Source organism: Panthera uncia, chromosome C2, assembly GCF_023721935.1.
Source record: "Panthera uncia isolate 11264 chromosome C2, Puncia_PCG_1.0, whole genome shotgun sequence".
Lineage (NCBI taxonomy): Eukaryota > Metazoa > Chordata > Mammalia > Carnivora > Felidae > Panthera > Panthera uncia.
In genome coordinates this window covers 46661154-46686491 of record NC_064810.1, presented here as the reverse complement: position 1 = coordinate 46686491, position 25338 = coordinate 46661154, and the positions used below count along the sequence as shown (strand labels likewise).

The 25338-nt window shown below is 38.7% G+C and overlaps 2 protein-coding genes across 2 annotated transcripts in view; one reads left to right on the top strand and one right to left on the bottom strand.

Annotated features, from left to right (window-relative positions):
- The window catches only part of FILIP1L (filamin A interacting protein 1 like), a 115925-nt gene extending 97088 nt beyond the window's left edge, over nucleotides 1–18837 (top strand). Inside the window, exon 5 of the mRNA XM_049629340.1 lies at nucleotides 14093–18837. Coding sequence (XP_049485297.1) covers nucleotides 14093–14284 — 192 coding nt within the window. The 3' untranslated portion in view covers nucleotides 14285–18837. The remainder of the gene's footprint in view (nucleotides 1–14092) is intronic.
- The window catches only part of CMSS1 (cms1 ribosomal small subunit homolog), a 380113-nt gene extending 355346 nt beyond the window's left edge, over nucleotides 1–24767 (bottom strand). The window contains exon 1 of the mRNA XM_049629350.1: nucleotides 24540–24767. Within this exon, the coding sequence (XP_049485307.1) occupies nucleotides 24540–24603 (64 nt within the window). The 5' untranslated portion in view covers nucleotides 24604–24767. The remainder of the gene's footprint in view (nucleotides 1–24539) is intronic.
- Nucleotides 24768–25338: the final 571 nt, after the last annotated feature.

Here is a 25338-nt window from a genome sequence, read left to right as displayed (position 1 = left end):
CATGCCCAAAACATTAAGATCTGTGTTTCTCAAAGTAAATACAAGATACATGTTTGAGACTCCCAGTGTCCCACCCAGAGATTCAAATTGGAATCTGTGAGGGTATGGCCCAGGAAGCCACACTTTTAACAAATTACTCTGCTGATTAGTATGCATCCTAAAGTAGTAATTTCATTATTTTAGAAATTCCTATATTGATAAACATTAGCAAATGTGTTCTGACTATAGTCCTGTTCAGTCAAAATAAATTACCCCTGTCCAAGGAAGTGTGACTGTTCCGCCCTCTGGTGGCTAGCATGATAAACAGCTCATTCCTCAGGTTTTCTTTTTATTCAGAAAAAAGCTTAATAAAAACTACCATTTTATAAGGTGGGAAGGTTCTTAGGTTTATAACTGTAGCAAAGCATAGATGCCTGAATCTTCAGTTGAGCAGTAGCAGGCTGTCTGACACCTACAAGCTGTTTCTCCCTGAGATCCCAGGCCCTCAATAACCCTACGGCATTTCTTGGGAATTGTCCAGAACACACATTAAAGAGAACTGTTTGGATGAACCAAAACAAAGGACTCCATTCACCTTAGAGCACAGTGAGGCAAATGCCAAGAAAGAGCAAGGAAGATAAGTGGTTCAATAAAGTCCCCAACCCTAAACTGCCTTAAATTCATTTTCATTTAGATTACACTCCAAATCCTTTCCTTTCCAACTGATGGAACTTCCACTGTGCAGTGAAATATATCCCCCAAGGGCAACACACTAGGGGTAAGGAATCCTTGGGGAGTCTAGCCAGTTAACTGGCCAACATTTCTAAGTACTTTATCATTTGATAATGAATTAACACGGTTCATATGGCAGCACATTTAAATCTGTCAACATTCTATCAGGATACCAGTTTTTATACTTAAAATAGGGCTATAAAAATGTACTCTGGGCTAACCTTTGGCATAGCAATCAGCTATCCTAGGGATAATCTTCTTTTCTTTACTTGTGGCTTCATTTTAAAATTTCACTTATTTTTTAATGAAATTATTATCAGAGAAATAAAATTTGTCTGATTAATTGAGGAAGTTTTTGAAAGCTTTTTTACTTTTATTTTAGTAAGTTCCTTTCTCCCTTATAGCCAAATGGTCCTATATGATATTTCTGTAACATTACCTAGGATTTTTTTTTTTTTTTTTTTTTTTTTTTTTTTGCCTCTGAGTTTTGTTTTGCTTTTGAACGCCTTGTCATCTTTGCATAACTAACAATGTATACAGGCCCTAGACCTACAAAGGCTGTCTCACTCTGTGCTATTCCTTAGGACTCTGGAAAGGTGGAATGGGTTCACTGACAAACCACTCATATGTCTCAGTGACATGCAGGATATCTTCTCTTCAAAGCACCACATGGATACAACTGGTTAATACACTGATCATGACACAGTGAACTGCCTACCTTCTATCCAACATTGGGGCAGATATGAAGACAAAAGATTCACTGTCCCTGAAGAGCTTATTATTCTGAGCAAGGAAAGGAGACAAGAAACAAGAGTATGAGACAACATTTAATCAAGTGGCAAACTAAATACACTCAATAAACTAGAGATTAAGCAGGACTACAGTAGACAAGACTTCACAGAGCAAATGAGACTTGAAACTGGTCAAGGAAAGATTTAGATAAGTGGAGTAACTGGTTGGGAGAGAGCATTTGAGGCTGGCAAACAGAAGATCAGGTTAGTTCATGCCTTTCCCAGTCAGCAATGCAGCTCTAAAAAAGTCATTTAGTTTTTGTGAAATAAAGACAACTGGACTTGGTGATCTCCATGATCATATCTAGTTCTAACTTCCAATGATTTCTGAATTCTTTCCAAGTCTCAACACCCTCTTTTAGCCACTTAAAATTCCTTTGAGAAATAAGTTTGAGCATAAATAAACAAACCAATTATCTACATGAGTTTCCTTTCAGCCATTAAATTTCTCCTTCCTCATTTTCCCACTTATAGGTGTCCTAACTACTAGATGGTCTTTAAAGATTTGTTTTCTTCTTTAAGATTCTATGAATTAGCCTTTTAATCCTCAACACATCAGCTCTTTTCTCATTAGAGCAAAGTTTTGCAACCTCAGGACTATTAACAGTATGAGTCTGGTGATTCTTTGTTGTGGAAGGATGTCCTGCGCACTGTAGGACCTCTAGGAGCATTCCTGGCTTCCACTAGATGCCAAGTAGCATCTCCCAACTGTGACAAACAAAAATGGCTCCTGACATGGCTAAATGTTCTCTGCAGTGTAAAATCACCTCCATTTGAGAACCACTGCATGAGAGAGATGGACTACCTCTATAAGCCAGTTCCTCTTTTACATGACTTGCTGTGGGAAAAATCTGACAGCTCATTTGAAAACTCTTGTGTCTGGTATGTAGAGATGAAAATCTTGAATCTGACTAACTATAAGCCTCAAAACAACTTTAAAAATCTGCACTGAAGAGTTTAGTTGCATAAGGATTGTTTCCACTAACCTGACAGATTGGCTCAAGGCATATGTGTATTTGAATATTTGTATTTGTGTTAATACCCTGTACCTTTGTTTCAATACCAGATATAAACTAATGTTTTCAGATAAGCTTCCATTTCTCACATGCCTTCAGGAGAAATAAAAGTCTAGACAACCAACCACATTTGCCTTAGTGGGAAAAAATGGGTTTCAGGAGGATTCCTAAGAACTTAAGAGATAACCCTTTACTGTTTAGACCTTTCCAAAGAGTCCTCTTTCAGAAATTTCAACTCCTTCTGTAGTAGCTTATAACCACCAGAGGCACAAATGTCTATTAGAATACAAGCTTTCTTCATTCTTCAACAAATCACCTATAAGAATGAACCAAAAAATATATTTATGAAGCACCTAATTTTACCCAGTGCTATGTGAGGCAGTTATGGAAGTATAAGATTTAGAATCTAGGGTGGGAGTTGAGGACTACCTTAAAAGGTAATTAAGAGCACAACACAGAGAAGGAATTCTATAGAGAGTAAATACTACAGGAATTTGGAAGAGGAGCAGGTTACTCCGGGGACAAGGTTCAGGGGTTAGGTTTCAGACACAGATGAGATTTGAGCAGGGGCTGGGAGATGAGGAAGACTAAGATAAACAGAGGACAAAAGGTGTTCCAGGGTACTGTCAAGTGACACCAATGAGACAAGAATGAGACAAAAGCAGAGATGTGAGGCCAAGCAAGAGAGGAGAAAACCAGAGTTCAAGGAACAATGAGCAGGGTAGTGTGGCTTCAGCTCAGATGGTTGGGGTAGGGGTAGGCTTGAAGGGCCTAGTCCTGTCAGACTGTGAAGAGTCTTGAATACAATGGCAGGGAGCACTCTGTGTCTTCAGTGAAGACTTCTGGGTAGTGAGATAATGGAAATAACTAATCCTTTATACACTATCATTTCATTTCACAACAACCCTATATATCACCACAATTTTAAAGATAAAAAATGTTTAATTCTGAGATGCAAGGAAAATTGCTTCAGGTTGTTGTATTAGTATGTGACATGAGAAAGGTATAACACAAATTTAATTCTGTTGTCCCATTCTCTTTCCATGGCAACATACTGAGAAGCTACCTCAGTGCAAGTGGGAAGCATAATAAATTGCCTTTGATCCTCTCCATTACTTAAGAGCATAGACGGGATGTCTAACATTACATTCCTGCACCCTGTCTCACAAGTCTGCCACTTTATCCAGAACACTCAGAATTCCCCTAAAGATACACAGGGCTTTCTCCTACCCCCTCCCAGCTGTTCCACATGGATAATTTTCTCTTCTCTCATCACGTGATCCACACTGAAAGATCTGGCTCAAGCCTTACCTTTTCTGAAAACTTCCATGATCACCACAGTCCAGAGTGATCTGGCTCCCCTTCCAAACTCCTCCCATCTCCCTGAGGTTATTGTTTGGGGAACAAAAGATCATGAATGTGAGAGGCTGAGCCTCATATAAATGGGGAGGCATGGGGAAGACTGACAGGATGGTGCTGTGGATAGGACATGGGAGAAAGCAAGACCAAGGAGAAGCGCAATTCCTCATCATCAGGAGACTGTTCTCAGGGAGCACTGGGGTGGTGGTTAAAGTCCACTCTATCCTAAAGCAGGGTTCTATAAGCAAAGGCACAAATGCAGGGCATGCAGAATGAGCTTGGAGGAGGTACCTGATGGGCCTCAGAGGTGGCTGGAGGAAAGGCATCAGAAGTGAGTAAAAATGATCCACAAAAAGAACATCATGACCATGCACATCAAAACTTATAAATAGCAGCTGCCTTGACAGTCCTGATAGTCACCCGACACCTCCAGAAAAGGCAATCAAAGGATCAAGGTGTAGCCACCATAAAGACAAAAACCACCAACTTAGCCCATGGGTAGTGGCACTTCAGCCTTTGCAGAAGACTAGAAAATCTTTCTGGATGATATACCCTAATTTAGAGTTTCCATTTCTCAAGCAACACCATAACTTATTAGGAAAGAATGATGGTCCCCAAATCACCTTAAAGAAAAAGAAAAAGAAAGAAAGAAAGAAAGAAAGAAAGAAAGAAAGAAAGAAAAGCGTTGTGTATTTTCCCAGCTCAGGGGGAAAGTGTTAGCGTTCAGCTTTGTCAGTCTCTAAATTCTGCTTCCAATTCAGAATTAAGCATCACAAATAAAACTGACACTTCAGAGGAAAATCTTCAAGTTGGTCTCCAATATATCTCTCAGAAACAATTAAATGCATAAAAAAACTTGCTTCAATGCAGCCACTCTTCAAACAATTCACAGCAATTCCTCAAGAGTAAATTGCTATCATTCACTATTAGTAAGTTGGCTGCTTTTCTCCTTCTTCTCTTAAAAAAAAAAAAAAAAAAAGAAAAGAGCTATTCCTTTTCCATTCTTTGCCTTTTAATGGTGTTCTTGACTGAATTCATGGATATTAGTTTTGAGGCTGCAGAAAATTACAGTTTATAGAGAGAGGGGTTAACTAAAAATTTCAACAGATCCCCAAAAGGTCCATAAAACATTAGAAAAATTTAAACAACTTCAGGGCAACAAGGAGGGGGTAAATGGGTAGGGATCTCAGTGAAAAAGGATGGCATCTCTCACAGTGACAGGCATAAGCAGCACAGTTTTTTTTATATAAAACTTTTTTCTGATTATAAGAGTAATACCTATTTATAACACAAATTTTGGAAGATACAAATGCCAGAGCCACTGACTTTAGCTTCTATGAAGAGTAATGAGAGGACTAGGGAGAACAATGGACAATTATTACTATTTTTTTAGGCCAACTTATCAACTATGGCCCTATTCCAGGTTTTCTCAGACTGCCAATGTGGAAGGAAATGTGCTCTGGGGGGGTTATCCTGTAATTACCGAATGCCCCTGTGCCAAGGAGTGGCAGACCCCCCCACACACACACACACACAGAGTACAAGTTGATGTAATCTGTCTGTTCAGCCCAGACACAATGGCAGAGGGGCCAGTGTGGTCACTGGAGGAGAGGGGCAGGATTTCCTTTCCTCCCTGCTAGCCAATCAGTGCTTGGATAATGATTCAACACTAAGCATTGTTCAAGTACTGGGAAGAAATATCTCCTTGGGGGCTCCTTTCAGAACTAGTTACACTCTTATCAGTAAGATTGGTGGACTTGTGGCAGGGTGGGTGTGGGGGATGGAGAGGTGCATGTGGGCAAAGAATAGGGCCCAACAAAACTCACCTCTCAAACTATGGGAAAGGAATCTAGAAGTATCTATCATAGAAGAAGAGAGTGGAAGATGAAGAGGAACTATATTTTCCCCTTGTGCTCTCAGTCACTTGAATGGTATCAACTATTTCTCTATGATGATTCTCAAAGCCAGATCTCCAAGTTTTCAATGCCTACCAAACAGTTCCACATGGAAGGTCCAGTTACACTTCATACTTGGCATGTGCCCACACCCCAGTGCACTGCTGCTTTTGGGTTCCTTTTTGTCTCACTTCTGGTGATGGTCCACCACCTTCCTTGTTGCCAGGGTTCAATATCTGGGAGCCATTCTCCACTTTTCTGTTCATGCCCCAGATTTAGTCAGCCACTCTGCCCTGGTATTTCTTTCTCTGCCCTCCCTCTTTTATTTGTGCTACTACTCCCCACATCCAGACCTCAGTACAGATGGTACTATAAAATAGTTAATCTATTACATTTAACCCCTCACCTCTCTAATCTAACCTTTGCTCATGTTGCTGGTGATCTTTCTACAATACTGTCCTGATCATGGCAATTCTCCAGTCCTCTCCACCCCCCACCCACCCAAAAGAGCACTTACTTCGCACTTACATCACTGAGTATATCACAAAGTCCAAACCTTCTAGATTAGTCCTCCAACTCTTGCCTCATCTCCTTTTGAAACTGGACGAACTGTATCCTCCTCACCAGAACAGAGTACTGACCATCCTCCCACATACAACTGAGCTTTCTTACCTCACACCTTGTTCACGCTGTTCCTAAGGATAGAATACTCTTGTCTCTTTGTTCGTTCTATTGAAATCTTACTCCTATCTCAAGGCCAATACCTCTGGAAAACCTTCCTATTCTTCACAGTCTTCCTCCAAGTTTCCAAAATGCTTCTGTTTGTACCTCTATTATAGCACTTCATTTTGCCTCTTTTTATGCTTATTTGTTATCCCTCCTATACCATAATCTCTTGAGAGGAAGAATCTGCTATCATTTATTTTTAAAACTCATATCAATGTTTCTCAAATGCAGTCACTGATCGCCCTTATAAGAATCACTCAGGACTCCACAGATTTCCATGTGCCTAGACATCTGGAAACCAATGCTGGAAATCTGCATTTAAACAACCTGCCTGCTTCATTCTTGGGCTTATAAAGTTTAAAAGCCACTGTACTACATTACCCAGAATGTAAATACTGCTGGTGGTTAGGTGTTCAACAAAGGCTCATGTGGCTAACAACATACCAGGTGGGCACAGCGGGCTTGCATTTGTTCTTTTCATAGACTCACAGAATGTCAGGGCCAAAGGACTTTACAGGTGCTGTAACTGCTTCATTTTTTCAATTAAGAGATAAGAAAAGAAGAAAGAGTAGAAAATAGTATCTTTTCAGGTAAACTCTAAAAAAGAAAGACTCATAACAATCACACCAAGTAGGATAAAGAAGGAAAAGAATGTGTGAAGGGGCAGATTGTGTGAAGGGACAATTGTGGGTCAGATTGGTTAGAAACATGGCCCAGTAAACATCATTGCTTGTCAGCTGCCTCAACCCCTATGTTTGGGAACATGTCTCCAATAATTAATTAGAGAGGGGGAAAACAAGGGGTAAAGCAGAAAAGTAAGAAAGTTAAAATAACCAAAGAAAATAAGTTATGATGATTATCAAGAAATAGGCATCTTAAGAGATATAAGGAAGAAGACAAACTTCATAACATTAACATTGTTAACAGCAAACACTTATCTGGAACTTTGATGTGCCATAGGTCCCCCCCCACCCCGCCCCCAAGAACGTGCAAGTAGGTACTCTAATCTCCAGATAAGGATTACAGATGAGGAAGCTGAAGTCTGCAAGTCTGAAGTCTTGCCTGAGGACACACAGCTAGTTGATGCCAGAAATGGAATGCAATCCCAAGTCTATCTGGCACCAGAGCCTCTGCTCTAGCCACTAACCCAAGGCTGTTGTAAACTGTCAGCCTGTGAATGATCAAAAAAACCTTAAATGGTTGCAAATGAAGATATGAGGAGGAGAGAGTGGGAAGAGTACCAAAAAAGAAAAAAATATCTGAGGTAAAAAATCTGACAATGAATAACAAGAAAGGGGACATGTGCCTGGCTGGATCAGTTGATGGAGTGTGCAACTCTTGATCTTGGGGCTCTAAGTTCAAGCCCCATGTTGGGTATAGAGGTTACTTAAAAATAAAATCTTAAAACAACAACAACAACAACAACAACAACAACAAAGGGGACAAACAAAGAAGACAAAAGTTCAAGGTTAGTGTATTTATTTTAGCATACTATTTCTACATGAGATGCTATGTGTCTGGGCACCAAATGGAAGCAACTGGGTTAGGAAGGATTTTTGAAAACTATATTTCAATGTTTATTCTCAGACTCCCTCACTGCCCATGGTGTAATTACCACAGAGAGATTGGGATGTGACTAGGTACAACCACAAACCATGTTACATTATAAAATAAAGGCATCAATTTCCTCCAACTTCCTCAGAAATCGGACAACTCTTTAACGTAAATCATAGTGCTGCAACTCTATTTAAAACCAAGTGCTCTCTTGCAGGAGGTTAACAGGAATGAGCTAATCCAACTGCAGAATTTCCTTTTGAAAGACCTCTTACCATATAAAACTGTAAAATGTTTAGTGATAAAGTTTTATTGCATAATGAGAAAGTTCGGAGAAAGTCAAGAAAAAAAAAAAAAAAAAAGCCAAAGCAGCATATGAAACTCTGGGCTATCTGCCATATTCATTATCTATTATTTCCACTTTTTTTTCTTTATACAAATTAGTAGTGATTTACCAAACAATACAAAACACACACACACACACACACACACACACACACACACACACAAAGGCAATAATATTTCAAAGATGTTTTTTCTAGTTTATCATTTCCTCCCTTTCATCACCACATATATCATAAATACTTGTGTCCTTTCCCATTAAAAAGAGATAAAAACCAAAATACTAAATATTGTCATTCTGATAACACAGCTGGGTCCCCAAGGGAGTCAGGCAGCCCTGAATCTGCCCCTCACTGCGTCACCCCAAAAACCACAAATGATAGGAAGTCTCTGGGAGCCTTCACTCCACAGCTAAAGGTGTAATGAGAGGTCTGCAGTCCTTGTAGTCAGGAACACTCCTGAGACAACACTGCTTTCTTAGACAATATGTTGCCAATGCAACACCAAAAAGTTCAAAGCACTTACAAAAGAATTTCATTTAGAGAAAGGGAAACATCCTGACTCCAGCTGTCTAACAAGGATCTAATAGCTCCCCCATAAATGCTGATTCTGACCTGGTATACTTTTAGATGTTTGCCCTCTATGATAATATGAAAAAGCACAAGGATCAGGTAGAAATTGGGCTATTGAATTATGACTTCAAATAAAAGAAAATATTTTCACCCTTCTGTACTTCCTTTGGTCACAAAGTCTCACTGCCATTTGATGACTTACTGTAACTAGAGTGTCTTGTAGACCACTTGGTTTCTTTTAAGAAATCATGGACCAAATAAGCCAACATTTTAAGAATTTAGTGAATACATTCCACACATATACTCCTTTTCTTTCTACTGCTCCCTAGATAAAACCAATGCCGCTGCCTTACTGAACTTGGCATCCTTCAGACCTGTAATCTATTCCAAATCCCAATCTCCATGTTGAACTGAGTTAAAACATTAAAACATCTTTTCTTCTGTGAATGAGTTTTCCAACTTGCTTAATCTCCTCCAAGACATCTGCTTTCTGATGAAACCCAGGAGCCTACAACTCTGAGCAGAATGTTCACTGTGTGGTCTTAAAACAGACATATGCATGGATTCCTCTTGCAATATGCACTCCAAATTTGGATAAAACTTTCTTGGAACTATTTGACATAATGTTCTATAAAAACTATCCAAGAGATGACACATTTTGAAGTTCCATACCTCATTTACTGAAATACATCCAAGAATAAAATTCATATGGAGGGAAAAAAACCCACAGCATCATTTTTTAAAGATTTGGTTATTACATCTAGGACTGTTCTAATAAAATAACTATCCTTTGCTGCCATCTAGAGGTAAAAACTATGTAGTGAAAATGAGAGTTATTTAAGTTATTAAGAAAACAAAATTAACTCGCACTATTCATGGCCTAGAAACAATGGGAACCCAGTAACTTTCCAGCAACTAAGCCTACAATGACCATCATCCCAAGCCACATTGTCTTCACCAAAGCATACCAGTATAGCTTAAAAGAAGCTGTACCATATTGTGTTCCATACCAATTGGTTTATCAGGTACATTTAAGTTCTAAGTAATCTGTGGTGCTCATTAAAAATTCACATGCCCATACCCTACTCCTAGACAATCGGAGTCAGGAGGTTCTAAAATGGGATGCAGACATCTGCAGTGTTTTAAAAAAAACCCTACAGGTGGTTTTGATGAAATGCTGGGGCCATGAAGCCCTGGCCCTTCACAGTGTTGAACTTCCCACACCCAGGCAAGACAGGGTTCCAGTGAAAAAAAAACTTCTTTTTTTATTTTTAAGTAATCTCTATTGATACCCAATGAGGGGCTCAAACTTACAACCCTGAGATCAAGAGTCACATGCTCCACTGAGCAAGCCAGCAAGGCACCCTAAAACTTAAAGCTTACTTCTAAAGGAGGTTCAACTATGGCAGTGTTTTTCAAAGTGTGGCAGGCTGACCACCTGCATCAGATGAATCACTGAGAGTGTACTAAAAATGTGGATGTCTGGGGGCACCTGGGTGGCTCAGTTGGTTAAGCATCCAACTCTTGATTTTGGCTCAGGTCATGATCTCACAGTTCATCAGATGCAGCCCCGCATGGGGCTCTGAGCTCACACTGCAAAGCCTGCTTGGGATTCTCTCTCTCCCTCTTTGCCCCTCCCCCTATTCATGCACCTGCATGCACGTGCACAAAAGCACACACTCTCTCATTCTCTCAAAATAAATAAATAATTTTAAAAAATGTGGATGTCTGGGCACATCAACAGACAAATGAATTACAATTTCTAGGGGTAAGGCCCAGGAATCAACAATTTAAATGGGATTCCAACATAGATTTTTGTACACTAAGTAGGAGAACCAATCTAAATCTTGACAAAGCTAAAGGATATCACAGAAACCTATCTTGGAAAGACTATTAATGCTACGGCAACAAGATCAGCCAACTTGAATTAGTCCATCACTCATTTCAGTTGCAGCTGCCACTGCTTGTTCATGGTTTGGACAATATGGTTGATGTTCACATAGTATTCTGATTTCTGAAGTGTTTCCTTCCTTTTTTATCTCTTAATATAACTCGGTGTTGTTTTTTCCTAGTTGTACACTTATTATAGAAAACGTAGAGAATACAGAAAATAGAAGAAAAATAAAAAGCACCTATAACTCCACTAACCAGAATTACCCCCTAACAGCACTGGTATATTTTCTCCTAGTATTTTCTCTTCAAACATACAGAGTTCAAACATGTATATAGTTTTTAATCTGTCGGAAAGTATGAGTCTGGAGTTCTCTCTTGTCTAGCAAGACAGTGGATGCAGAATTGAATATGAGAGAGGCTAATGTCTGGGAGGAGATAAGAGCCACGAACAAGGGTTTTTCATGTCCTTATTTATTGAGCTCAAAAGATATTACCTATGTGGTGAACATAAAGAAAACAAGATCTTACACATGTGAACATGGAGAAAACAATCAGACAGTACTCATTAACTTGCGTAATAAGCAAAGGGTCTAAGGGGCAAGTGGAGGTTGTGATCTAAGTACAATAGTATAATGGCATCAGATGGAAAGTAATTTCCTGCAGGTGATATAACAAGTTACTTGTGATCCCATTACAATAATTCGCTAGCTAACCCCAAGAGCTTTTGCCCCTTGGTGGCAGCTTTCCGCCCTAAACTTTTTTCTAAGCCTTTTTTCTGGATTAGAAAAGTTCTACTTATGTATGTAAGTAGAACCTATTCCCCCACATTAATCCTGTTTTTAACATTTCTGAATAAACATTTTCCTATATCTTCAAAAGCATCATTAAAGATAGTATAATACTTTCACATGATTATAATGTAATAAATAGTGTAAACTTTTGTTATAAATAATGCACAAATGAATAGCCTTGCTATTTATAATGCATCTGTAATTCATCTCTGATTATTTCCTAGAAAAGATTCCTAGCAATAAAATGAGGGAGTCACAGGATGTGAGTTTTAGGGATCTTGATACATGCTACCAAACTACTATCCCAGTCATTGCTGAGGCCACCCATCTCACCAAATCCTTACTGGGCACTGAGTTTTATTATTTAAAAAACAAACAAACAAACAAAAAAGATTCTGCCTATTTGAGAGGTAAAAATATTGAGTGAGTATTCTGGCACCAGAGACCATAAGGACAGGATGAAAGGAAGGAATACGAATACCATTTACAAAATGAGGAGAGTGATATCAGAGTATTAGCATATCTTTGCTATGTTTAGGATTAAGTATCAAAAAAATGTCAATAAGATGGGGCACCTGGGTGGCAAAGTTGCTTAAGTGTCTGACTCTTGACTTCAGCTTAAGTCATGATCTCCCGGTTTATGGGATCAAGGCTGGCATCGGGCTCTGCAATGACAGAGCAGAGCCTGCTTGGGATTCTCTCCTTCTCTTTCTGCTCCACCACTTCTTGTGCACTCTCTCGTGTGCTCGCTCTCTCTCAAAATAAATATATAAACTTAAAAAAACATAAAAGTAATTTTTTTTAAATGTTAGTAAGAACACTAAGGTGCAAAAACTCTTCTAGCAGCTAGGCATACAGAAGATTGACTAAATGTACCAAAAGAAAGCATATGAAGCATATTCACCATATAGTTATGCTTAATTGAAGGATTCATATTTTTAGCTAAGTCCATGTAATGTTTATTTGAAAATCTAAATATGGTTGCTATAAAACTTAGATGGCATTTCAAGTGTTTATACAAAACAAAAAGACTTTACTGTATTTTACCAGTATAATAAAAACATGGAAACAAATTTCTATAGAATGGAAAACAATATAAGAAGGATTCCCATACAATCAGTATTAGAAATCTATGATGAAACCGCAATGCATTTTAAAAGATTTATATATTTTTTTAACTTTTAAAAATATTTATTTATTTTGAGAGAGACAGAGAGAGAGAGAGACAGTGTGCATGAGCAAGCAAGGGGCAGAGAGAGACTGGGACAGGGGATCTGAAATGAGGTTTGTGCTGACAGCAGAAAGCCTGATGCGGTGTTTGAACTCACAAACCATGCGATCATGACCTGAGCGAAGTCATACGCTTAACCAACTGAGCCACCCAGGCATCCCTAAAAAATTTATATTTTTCAGCTCATAGTAAAGAAAGGATGATGCAACCAAAGAGGGAGAAAATAATCATCATCACCAAATATGGATTACAATGGGAGAACTACAGTTAGCTGAGATATTTTTCCCATCTTTTTTACAAGTATTTTTATCCAAGAGTATTTTTCCCTAATAGATGAAAATAAGAGTATATCTCTGAGTATGAACTCAATCAAGCCTTTACTCTTTCACACTCCACAACTCACTCTCCCACTCAAGATCATTCAACATATCTGTGACTCTTCCCTCACTCCTTATATATTAACAGAGAACAAATATTAATACAATTCTACCTCCACAATGTGTCTTCCCCCAGACTTTGTCCTTCCTATCCACTCCATACCACCCCCCTCCCCCAACACATAGAGTTTGTAGAATCACATACAATTTTCCCTATCTAGGCCTGTCTACGGTCCGATTTTGCCTGTCGAATACAACCTAATTTGAAGTCACTCCATTTCTCAACTGGGCCCAATTTCCTACTTCAGTGACACTGCCAAAAATATTCTCTCATCCCGGTGCCAAAAGTATTCCTTTACTCTAGAATACCCTCCCATTCCTGCTATTAAAAATTCCTGCTATTAAAATTACCCTCCCATTCCTGCTTTTAGAGACTCAAGTCAAATGCTACTTTCTTCATGAAGCTCTCTTAGACCCGTTGGTTGAAATTAATATTTCCCTGACAATCTCATGACCCTTTGAGATTAATTTGGGCACTACTCTTGCTTATCTCCCACTACACTACGATTGCCAAAAAGCAAGAAACAACCAATTTATCTCTATATTTAGTACCATCTACTATTGAGGTCCTTGCACACAGCACACTCAACACATGCTGGCAGAATTGCTTTAGTAAATATTTTTCTTCAACTTGACAGTCTTTAATCTGATGTGTCCCCAGAATCTAGTGTTTCCAAAGAAGTCAAATCCCAGGCTGACTCTATGTCCTGTACAATGTCTGGTTCTCCACCAGCTGTACCATTAACTACCTTTTGTTCTTCTGTTTAATTCAAGATCAAGGAGGTATGCAAGCAGAGAATCCCAACACGGATCCCCAAACCAAAATCTACAGGCAACACTAAGCTTTTCCCTAAAGCTCCCCCAGGGCCTATGGATAAGTCCATTCACCACACTGGCTGTGGGAAGCTACACATCATAAGGACTGTCACCTCTAACACTTTCCTCCACATGGGAGGGAAAAGGTAAGTCATACCAATGCACTGTCTGGATACATCCATCTACAGAAATATCTGGAAAGCTAAAATTACCAGTATGAAGGCCAAAGAGGAAAGGCCATCTCTCTAAGAAATGGTGAAGCGGCAAAATGACAAATAGTGCATTCACAGGTTGCTGGACCCGGTAAACAGGATCCTAAAAGAGCAGCGCATCTACGATTGTATTACCAGTAGTGTGTATTTTTATATACACACAAACAGGAGTACATGGCCCAAATTCTTCCAATTCCTCATTCTATTTGTAATCCACTCCAAAGTTGGACCTTTTATCATTACCATGGGGTATGACTGAATTCATTAGAATGGTTCGAAAGTTTTCTGGTGAACTCAGAAGTAACTCTTTCATTTCACAGAACTTTACTGGATATTTTGCTAAGAGGATATGCTAGCAAGAATTCCTAATCTGCTTCAACTAAGTCAGATTATTTCCATCAAAATGGCAGCACAATTAAAATCATACTTTAAGGTCTAGAACTATGATTTCTTTACAACCAGGAGGAGAAAAAAAAGTGGTAATTCTTAGTTACAAAGAAGAAAGCAACAACAAAAATGAGTAACTATTGAATACATCCTTTGTGTCGGACCTGATAATCACTGGTGTAATACACACACTTGACTACTGGCAGTTAGTCTTCTGTCCATTTTTTCTAGTAAGTTGCCCTTTCTATATATGCCCGGCCATGGAATCACTTTGCAAGACTTATAAGGAAATCCATTTTAAATCGGCATTTCTGCTTTCTAAAGCAATCAGGACATTTGAGAGTCAAAGGTCACCAATACTGAGATCTTTTAGGGAGATACAAATCACTGTCCTGGGTGTTTAAAAAAAGGCAACAATTTATCATCCCATCAGACATTCTTCAATCACATCACTTCCCCAATCAGTGCTATAGAAAAACACAGTCAACTCAGCAAGACTCAAATTCCAATCCTAATTTTTTACTCATTTGACAATGAGCTTGGCATTCATCATTGTAGGCCTTGAGTTTCTTGTATGTAAAACAAAAAAGCTGAATAATTCTTTAGGTACCTTGCAGTTCTGATAACCCATGAATACGTCCAACTAAGAATGTTGAATTCCACCAGTCATCTACAAGGCGAGACTCACTCCCCTGGCAGTAGTAAGCTAAAGTAATTCTTTCATCACATTTAAAACTCTTTACTCAATTAAGAGAAAGATGTGTATAATTCAGTGTGGACAGAGCAACACAATAATGTTACAAGACAAGGCATTTTAAAAAATATTTATTTTTGAGAGAGACAGAGAGGGAGCTAGAATGAGAGGGGAGGGGCAGAGAGAGAGGGAGACAGAGGATCCGAAGGAGGCTCTGCACTGACAGCAGAGAGCCTGATGTGGGGCTTGAACTCAGGAACCACAAGATCATGAATTGAGCTGAAGTTGGAAGCTCAACCGACTGAGCCCCCAGGTGCCCAGACAAATAAGGCATTTTTGACATGAGAGACAGAGGTATATTGCACTAAGCGGCAGTCAGGAAAAAAAATTCTATGAAGAGCATGATGCAAGGATCTCTGTGATTCTGCAACAAGAACTGGAGACATGATCCTGGAAGAAATCCTGAAGGACAGCGCTTTAACCTTCTATCCTGAGATGGAGCCAGGAAAGCAGGAGCAAAGGAACTACCATTCTCCACACTCATCCAGCCAAGCCTGCTTCAATGTGCTCATGTCACTGTACAAACACCCCTGGCCCACTCCAATTTCAATGAGGAGGAACAGGAAATTTGGGTAGCATTGAGCTATGCAAGCTAGAGAGAGAGATGATGTGCAGCAGTCCCAGCAGGCAAGTGGCAGAGGGAGAATGCAGAGGAGGTCAGGTGAATTAAAAGCCTAAAGCAGAAAAGCCTAAGTTGAAAAGCCGTAAGAGACTAGTGGAAGGGAGTAGACTACAAAAGAAGGTGATGAAGCTCTAACATAAAAATAAGAGAGAAACAGTTCAAAAGGAAGTGCAGAGTAATAACAGGTGGATGTTGCAATGGGAAAATGTGTAGAGTGCTTAGTGCCATGCCTGCATTATGCAGGTAATGTTAAGTGAACAGAGAATGAATGAATGAAGGAGAGAAGGGCCATTCAGTCAACATATAAGTGAGAAAATGTGCTAAGAGATGATAATGGTATATGATAGGGTCTGGAAAAGCAATTATGCCAGGTGACATTCAATACTGATAATTATGCTAAAGGAAATAAAAAAACAGATTGAAACTGAACAGATTGAAAAGAAGCATAAAACAGGAAAAACAAGCACCAGAAATATTCCCAGAAAAGCAAAAGACCCTGGGAACGTTTTTACCTTGTAGAGGAGCACAAAATATGTTGCATGTTGGATATTTCTAAATGGTTTTCTCCTAGGTTAGGAGACTCCTTAAAGTGCCATGCCAACCTGCCATAAATTAAAGAGAAGAAAAGAAAGACAAGATACTGTACAAAGTACTAAAAAAGAGTTGGAAAATAGTGACACTTCTATGGCAAGCACTAGAATCCTGTATTTAAATGGTAACAGTTCTAATCCAATTAAGACAAAAGTCTTTAAAATAACAAAGTCTATTTCAACAAAAGGATCACAAACCGAAAACCAAGCTAATTTAAAAAAAATTTTTTTTATGTTTATTTATTTTTGAGAGAGTGAGGGACAGAGCGTGAATGATGGAGGGGCAGAGAGAGAGGGAGAGGGAGACACAGAATCCGAAGCAGGCTCCAGGCTCCAAGCTGTCAGCACAGAGCCTGATGCGGGGCTCGAACTCATGAAATGCGAGATCATGACCTGAGCTGAAGTCAGACACTAACTGACTGAGCCACCCAGGCACCCCAAACCGTGCTTATTTTACAGCAATACGTGACACAATAAAAATGCATAAGCAGCTTACAACTGGGAATACTATTTGGAGTTCAACAAAATGGTGTTTGATCTGTAACACAACTGAAACATGAAGAATCTTGTCTCCTGAACATAATCCTATTTCTGCAGAAATGTGGACCCTCTGAAAAACAATAAAAATAAAAGAATGTATCCTAATATAAATTTTAAGTTAAATTTTTAAAAGAAAGCAGATAAAAACCCAAGTGAATAAAAACAAGTCCAATTTGTAACAAGAATTTTAATAACCTGAAACTTTTGTGCTGGAGTCCTTCCTCAGCCCTTCATTTGTTTAGCTTCAGTGATTTCTGAACTAATTCCCTTTTAATTATTTGGAATATAGTATCTGTTTTAATAAGAATGTGACTAATCTAATATATGACTGATAATAATGGACTAAGTAATGGAGTAACTGATGTAAAATGCAATCCTCTCTGGAATATGTTTCAAATTCCTATTTTAAGGAACATGTGACATACAACTCAGGTTCTGACACTGAATTTGGGGCAGGGGTATGCAAACTGCAGCCCACAAGTCAAATGTGGCCATAAACATCTGTTTATGTATGCCCTGCAAGTTAAGAATAGTTTTTACATTTTCAAATAGTAAAAAAAAAAAAAAAAAGAAGAAGATGAATATTTTACAAGACGTGAAAATTACGTGAAATTCAAATTTCATTGTCCATAGATAAAGTTTTACTGGAACACAGCCACACTCATCTGTTTACATATTTATTATGTATGACTGCTTTTATGCTACAATGGCAGAGTTGAGTAGTTGTGACAGTGACTGCACAGCAAAGCTTAAAATATTTACAATCTGGCTTTTTACAAAGAGGGTTTCTGACCTCTGGTCTAGTGTGATTTAAACTAGCAAGGAACTCAATAAGAGCTTAAATAATTTAATCAACTAATTTTTAAAAGAAATACTAGTAATTTAAGAATTCAATTAAGAATTCTGTGAAAGCTGATGAAAATAGGGAAACTATATTTCAAGCTGTTTGTGATATTTAGTAAAATGTATAAAATCTATGAATGCATTAAAGTGTTCAACTAAAGAACATAAGATAAGAACAGGTCAAAGGATTTGTGCCACAAAATACTTTACGGTGTTGTTTTGAATCTGAGAGGGGAAATGGAAGTATTTTTAGGCCTTCCAAATCCTGGTATTTTTCAAGAGATTCAGAGATAGTTTGCAAAATTATAGAACTACTATGCATGTAATTGGAGAAAGATGTATAAATTTGTATCTTTAAATGCTCACAATTGTTGTCAAGAACCACTTGTTTAATCACTTGTAAGAACCATGGAAATTGTATACAGTAAAGTAAAACTAGCCCATGAAGGTTCTCTGTGGGTCCATTTGTTATATAATCTTTAAGTACAGAACATTGATTGTTAATGTAGCACATGCTCTCTTCTCTTTCCTTCCTCTCAGCTTTTAAAATGTATCCTGTCCCTGTTTTTTGCCCTTGAACATTTGTCTTAAAATAATAACACTTGTATTTTGGTTGAACCATATCAATGTATAAATTCCATAATGTAAGCAGATGTTTTACCCTCTAATTCCACCACAGTGTCTAAAATAGGGCCAAGCATGAGAGCTCAATAAATGATTTTGACATTGATTCTCTGTTGTGTGTTATCAAAATCTACTGCAATTATTCCAAGTCTAAATTCTACACGTGGAAGCAATGTTTTACAACATCTACTCTGCATGGCTGCTTATAGATAAAATCAATACTGTAAAGGTCTAACTTCAGTGTGAGAAGAAGAAAAAAAAAAATCAAACACTTGAATTATTCAGGTTTAAAAGATCCAAGGTGTTCCCCTACTTCTTCATCTCTTGGAGGAATTCACAGATAAAGCAATGATTTGAAGGCAATGCTATAAAATGGTAATACAACAACAAAAATTACAATGCTAGTTTCAGCATTCTCAAACAAAATGAACAGTCACATTGATTCTAGGTAACAAAAGGAATTATCAGTTTATTGTTACTTTTTAAGTTTGTTTATTTATTTTGAGAGAGACAGAGCATGAGAGGAGGAGTGGCAGAGAGAAAGGGTGAATCTCAAGCAGTCTCCACACTGTCAGTGCACAGAGCTTGACATGGGGCTTGAACTCACAAAACCATGAGATCATGACCTGAGCCAAAATCAAGGGTCAGACTTAATTGACTGAGCCACCCAAGTGCCCTGAAATTATCAGATTATAAAGCAAAATTCTGTTTTCTCCTTTCAAAACAAAATTTATAAAACTAAATACAAATATGATTAGAATAAAAGGTTAGTAGACACGGCTATACACAAGGATTTTCAATGTGTTTTCAGAAAGAGAGAACTAGAATCTACCAAATCTGTCAAACGCCTGGGCAAGATTTTGATAATTCTTCCAGTGGATTAAATTTCTTTAGATGTGGAACTCCCGTGCTGAGGTCTTCAAGATGTGGCTATGAAATGAGTGCTACTCTAGGCACCAGATACTACTGGTACCAGGACCCAGATACTACTCTAGGACCCAGATACTAATGTAGGCACTGAGGATACAGCAAAGAACAAGGTAAACAAATCCCTGCTCACAGGGAGCTCATATTCTAGTGTGGGATCACACCAGAATGTAATAATTTAACAAGAAAATGTAATATACTAACAAATGTAATAATTTAACAAGGAAAATAATAGTTGGTGGTAAGTGCTCTGCTGAGAATTACCATAACATGATAATGTAATAGAACAACTAGATGGCTATTTTAGACTGGCTGACCAGGAAATGTTTCTCTTTTGGTGATGTCTGAACTGAGGTCTTAATGTTCTAAGAAAAGGCCAGTCATCAGAAATACAGGAAGAAAGAAAAAGGAATAGCTATTGCAAAGAGCCAAGACAGAATGAGCTTGGCCTACTGAGGCACAAAATAAAGGCTGGTGTGGGTAGAAGAGCACAAACTAGAGGGGAGTAAGTAGTAGAATATCTTGGCAGATACCAGTCATGTAAGTAACCTGGGTTGTATTGTGTGGGTCAGAGGGAAGCCAGTGGAGGGTTTAGGCAGGAATGAGATCTCATCACTCTGGTCACTCTGGCCGCGAATTACAGAACAGTCCATAGAAGGACAAGACAGAACTGGGAGCCCTGTTAGTTTATTGCAGTGGTTAAGGCGCATGATGACCATAGATAACATGTATTCTGAGGGAGTTAGGAGAAAAATGGAAAAAAAGGGATTTATGATGTTTTAGAGGCAAAGACAAGACTTGATAGATCAGACATGAGGGGTGAAAGAAAAAAATAAATGAATAAATCAGGATATTCTAGGCTTTTGTTTGTGAAATTGGGTAATTGGTAATTTAATTTACTGAGAGAGAAGTCTGAAGAAAAAGCAACTAATTCAGTAGATGGCTCTCATTTTCATTTGACATTGCTATTAAATAAGCAAAGACTTGAAGAAGACAGCCAGGTGTGTGAGTCTTGAGCTCTAGGATCAAGTTAGACTTCCTGGCAAAGATTGTTCTCAAAGCCCAATGATACAACCTACTTATCTGTATCTCTGAGAAGTCAATGTTCTTTAAAAGAATAAACTTTGGGAGAGTAGGAGTTAATAGACACAATTTGATAACGATGCATATAAACTAAAGGGTTTGTAAACTATGAGCCTCTTGTAATTGATAAAGGATTGTTATTTTAGAGATGAGATTCTTACCACTGATAATTAGAATAATTATAAGAAATTTAAGTGCACAGACTGGTTTCAGATTGCCTGCCTATGAATCACAGCCTTCCAACTTAACCAACTAAATAAACAACATTGGAGAAACCACTTAACCACCTAGTGCCTCAATTTCCTCACCTATAAAACAGGGATAATAGTAACTACATCATGGTATACATGTGAAGATTAAATGAGCTAGTACACATAAAGCAGTCAACACAGTATCTGGCACATAAAAACCACTCAACAAATTAAGTTAGTATTATTATCTATAGTCTCCCTATACTGTATATAGAAGTGTGTTTACACTTGAGTTTTCTAGTTAGATGCTTGGTAAAAAGTAGCACTGAAGATTCAGAATGAGCTAGGGAAGCATATGAAAAGCACTCCTCAAAAAAATAGGGGCTGAGAATTTGGAAAATTGCTAAAATATCCTCTTTAAAAGTAGCTATACATGTGCCAGTCATTCCTAAATCTCTAACTCTAGACCTGACCCAACCCAGGAGCTCCAGACTCGTATACTGAGATGCCTGCTGGACACTTGACTTGGTAATTTAATAGGCAAGTTTTGGGGATAAAAAGGGAAAACGATCAATGTTCCCTTCAGTAATTGAACAATCACATGACCAATTCCAACTGCAGAAACTCTTGGCTCTGCTCCTTGAGTCCCAGATCCATGCTGGGAATGACATTCTCAGTTTTCAGCTTCATACTGAGAAAGTGCAGTTTGGTCAACTACATGAAACCTCAGGCATTTTACCTGTTCACTTTAGCATTAATGTTTGGAAATTATGATTCTAATACATGTAATGTATACTATAAATCACTTCAAATAATTTCCTAAGGTGGACAGGAAGGAAGGAAATAAGTACAAGGAAATAAAATGAAATGTCAGATGCCATTAGATGACTCTTAGGTTCTGTTGTGTGAAGCAGACTGGCTGCACACTCTGCAGCAGAGGCAATTCTCGGTTGTCTTATTCTGGACCATGACTCCAACCACCAACAATAATGTCAAAAGGATGACATCCCAGGTGGACTAGGACAGTCCCAGCAAAATTCTAATAGCATGGCCTGTTGTTCTCAAAAATGTTTAACTGGGTGAGAAACTATACGTCTATCTATATACATGATCACTAAGAACTCTATAGCATCCAGCAGGCATGTGTGCACTTATTCAGCTAACATCTCCCTAACACCAGGTGCTAGGTCCCATGCTGGTCTCCAGTGCAATGCAGGATTCTAGCAAAAAAATGGTAAGTCCTGAATAGGCCTTAAGATGTATGCAAAAAGGGTGATAAACAGATCGAGAGCTTCAGTAAAAGCCTCTCACTTACCACATCTAAGAAGACATGAGACCAGCAAAAATAGTAGATTTCCTTAGACAATAAGCAGATAACTGGATATGTTAGACAGATGTCATCCACAGTGTGTGTCAGTGTTTGGGAATCTGTATATTTGCATAGTTGGCTCTTGGAAAACATGCATAAGAATTCATGTCTGTGAATGTTGAGCTTTTGTTCTAGATGTAGATTATTGAGTGAATGACTAAATGCTTCTTGCTACCATAAGTGTGAATGGAAAACAGATCATAAGGAAATAGGTTTACTTTTATAAGCAAGTAGCAGAGCACACAACGGAATAAAGGCATCATTGCAACTATCTTTCCTTTCTCTGACTTAAGGCACTATTTCCCCTTTGACCTCCAAAACAAAATATAGTTCACACATTTTAGGATGACACCATTAATGTAGTAGAATAAGGAAATCTGAGTTGGTTCAGTTGTGATTTCTTCTGATTTAGAAATACAATACAGATTACTTAGGCAAATCACCAGTAAAAAATCAAGCAGATCTCAAGGAAGCTTAAATGCTCACTATGCTTAAAAGCAGTTAACTAAGCAAATGCCCCTGAAACGCTTCAAGTCAACAATTTTCAAACCTTAATCATACAACTAGAAAGAATCTGAGGTGCAGGGTGATTCTAACTTACTACCTTGATGGGAATTCTGGCAACCTAGATGACGGAGGCTGCAGCACTTTATAATTCTAACTAGATCCAATGTTTACAACTGTTGGTTGATTAAAACCCTTAAAAACATGATCTCTAAGGACCCCTCAATTTACATATCATGATACTGAGGCTCGGCAAAGCCACATAGTAATAGGGGATAAAGTGTGACTTGGAAACTCAGGCACACTTGCATAACTTCATCCTAGACCTCTTCCTTGCTGTATGTTTCCAAGAACATTACTGAACTTTTCTTAGATTCTCATCCATAAAATTGAAAGTAACACTTATCTTTTAAGCATATTACGAAGATTAAATTAATTTGTATTTATGAAAATATCTGGCACATAATAAACACTCAATACACATTAATTTCTTTCCTTCTAAAGGGTGACTAACTTGAGAGACATACAGCTGGTAAGGGGCAAGAGGCAAGGCTAGAACCAAGAAATAGGATCCCCTTCACCACTCAAAAGGAATTCAATTTCTTAACAGACCTCTATACTTAAATCACACCATAAAATATAGCTTTAAACACCTCAGTTGAGGGGGTGGGGGGAAGGGTTATTAAAGTAAATATGGAACACTACAGCCTGCAAAGAAGAGTGTTTGTACCTTTAAGCACAGAATGATATTTCCTAGAAACAAGTTGCAAAAGAGAAAGTTTAATGAAGTATTACACTGGCTACCTTTTTAAGAATGACATCTGCTCAGTCTGTACCTGAGGGATGCCCTTCTGGAAACAATGCTGTAGAACTTTGCATTTTTTAATGGATATTTCACAACACATAATTTCAAAATTAATATTTGCAGCATATATGGATCAAGTGTCAATCATGTACACTGCCCAGTGGACTGTACACATGAATCAGATTTTGGTTTTGTCCTAAAAAATCTTAGAATCTAGTAGAGAAGAGAGGCAGACTTTGGAGAATGATTAAAAAAGGTAACTGTATATTAACCCTTATGGAATCTGAAAAGTGCAAAGTCAGTAACCTGACATCTTTAGGTCTCATGTTCCTCTTCTATAAAATGGTTGAGTTCACAGGATGATCTCTATCTAAACCTCCTTCAGGGTCTAACAGTCCAAATAACATGATGATGATAGCAAGAAAAAACACAGTATATATTTACCTCGCACATATTAGGTGCCAAGTACTGCGCTAAAGTGCACCATTTGTATTATCTTTATTTAATCTTCACAACAATCTTTGCAATTAGCATTATTATCCTTCACGTACAGATGAGGAAAAGGAGACAAAACAGTCTAAGAGAGCTAGAGTTGCGATTTGAACAGAAGCAGTCTGAATCTAGGAGTTACCCTTAACCAATACACCCAAACTCCCTGTATTCACGAAAAATCTCTTATGTGTTAAATATGTAAAAGGAAGAGCTTGGGAAAAGGGTCCTTCCTTCCTGACTGGCGGGCAGAACTGAGTTAATGTCACACGGTTTCACGTTGTAATAAAGCTCTCGCACCACTTCCTCTGCGGTGCTCCTGCACTCCCACAGGTAGGCACCTCACCGCGGGGACAAACGCTTTGACCGCCAGAGGCGGACGGGGGCAGAGGCTTATCGAAGCACTTGGGGTGGGGCGGAGGGAGCTCAGAGGAGGCCCCGCAGCAGGGTGGGCAGAGCGGGTACCTGGGCTGCTGGCTGCTCCTGCAGGCTGGTTCTCCCACCACTCGTCTCCAAGATCGTCTGCCATCTTCAGGCGGGACTAGGTGTGGGTGGACCACCAAGGGAAAGCGGACAGCGTCTGGTCTTCTAGCAGCTTCCAAGCCGGGAGGCCAGCGTTGGCAGCACGCGCCGAGTCTCTTCAGACACCGTCGCCTCCGCCCCGTGGCGATGACGTCACACACCGCCCCGCCTCCCCAGGGCAGGCCTCCCCGCCCATCTTGTCGCAGTTTCCACACAAGTACTGATGGGCAAGATCTGTCTGTTAACTCACCCTCAGAAAAGCATAAAGACAAGAAAGCACATAACTCCAAAATAGATTATTATCTTTTTAAATAACTTAAAAAAAACTTTTTTAGTTTTTTTTTCTTTCTTTTTTTTTTTTTTTCCCCCTCTTGAAAATCTATTGACGAAAGTGTGAAACAGGATGCTAAGACAATTTTTCCCTGTTCCGTTTCAAAGAACTTGTGCAGCGGGAAAAAAAATCAGCACGTGGGTATGTTTTCGTTTGTGTGTCTGTGTTTGGGCGCCTGTGTTTGTATAGTTTGCTCTTAGGAAACGTGCACAAGCATTCATGATCATGAATGTTGGGCCTTTGCTGTAGATTGGTGTACTGCTCTTTTTTTACTATATGAGTTGAGTCGTCCGTCTCCCTTACGCTCTGTTCCATTAAGTTTGTTACCGCGTTTTGTGAAACAAAAGAAGGGAGTCCGTTACTGTTTAACTACAGGTAAGAGACTAGTACTTCTTAACTCACGTCCGATGT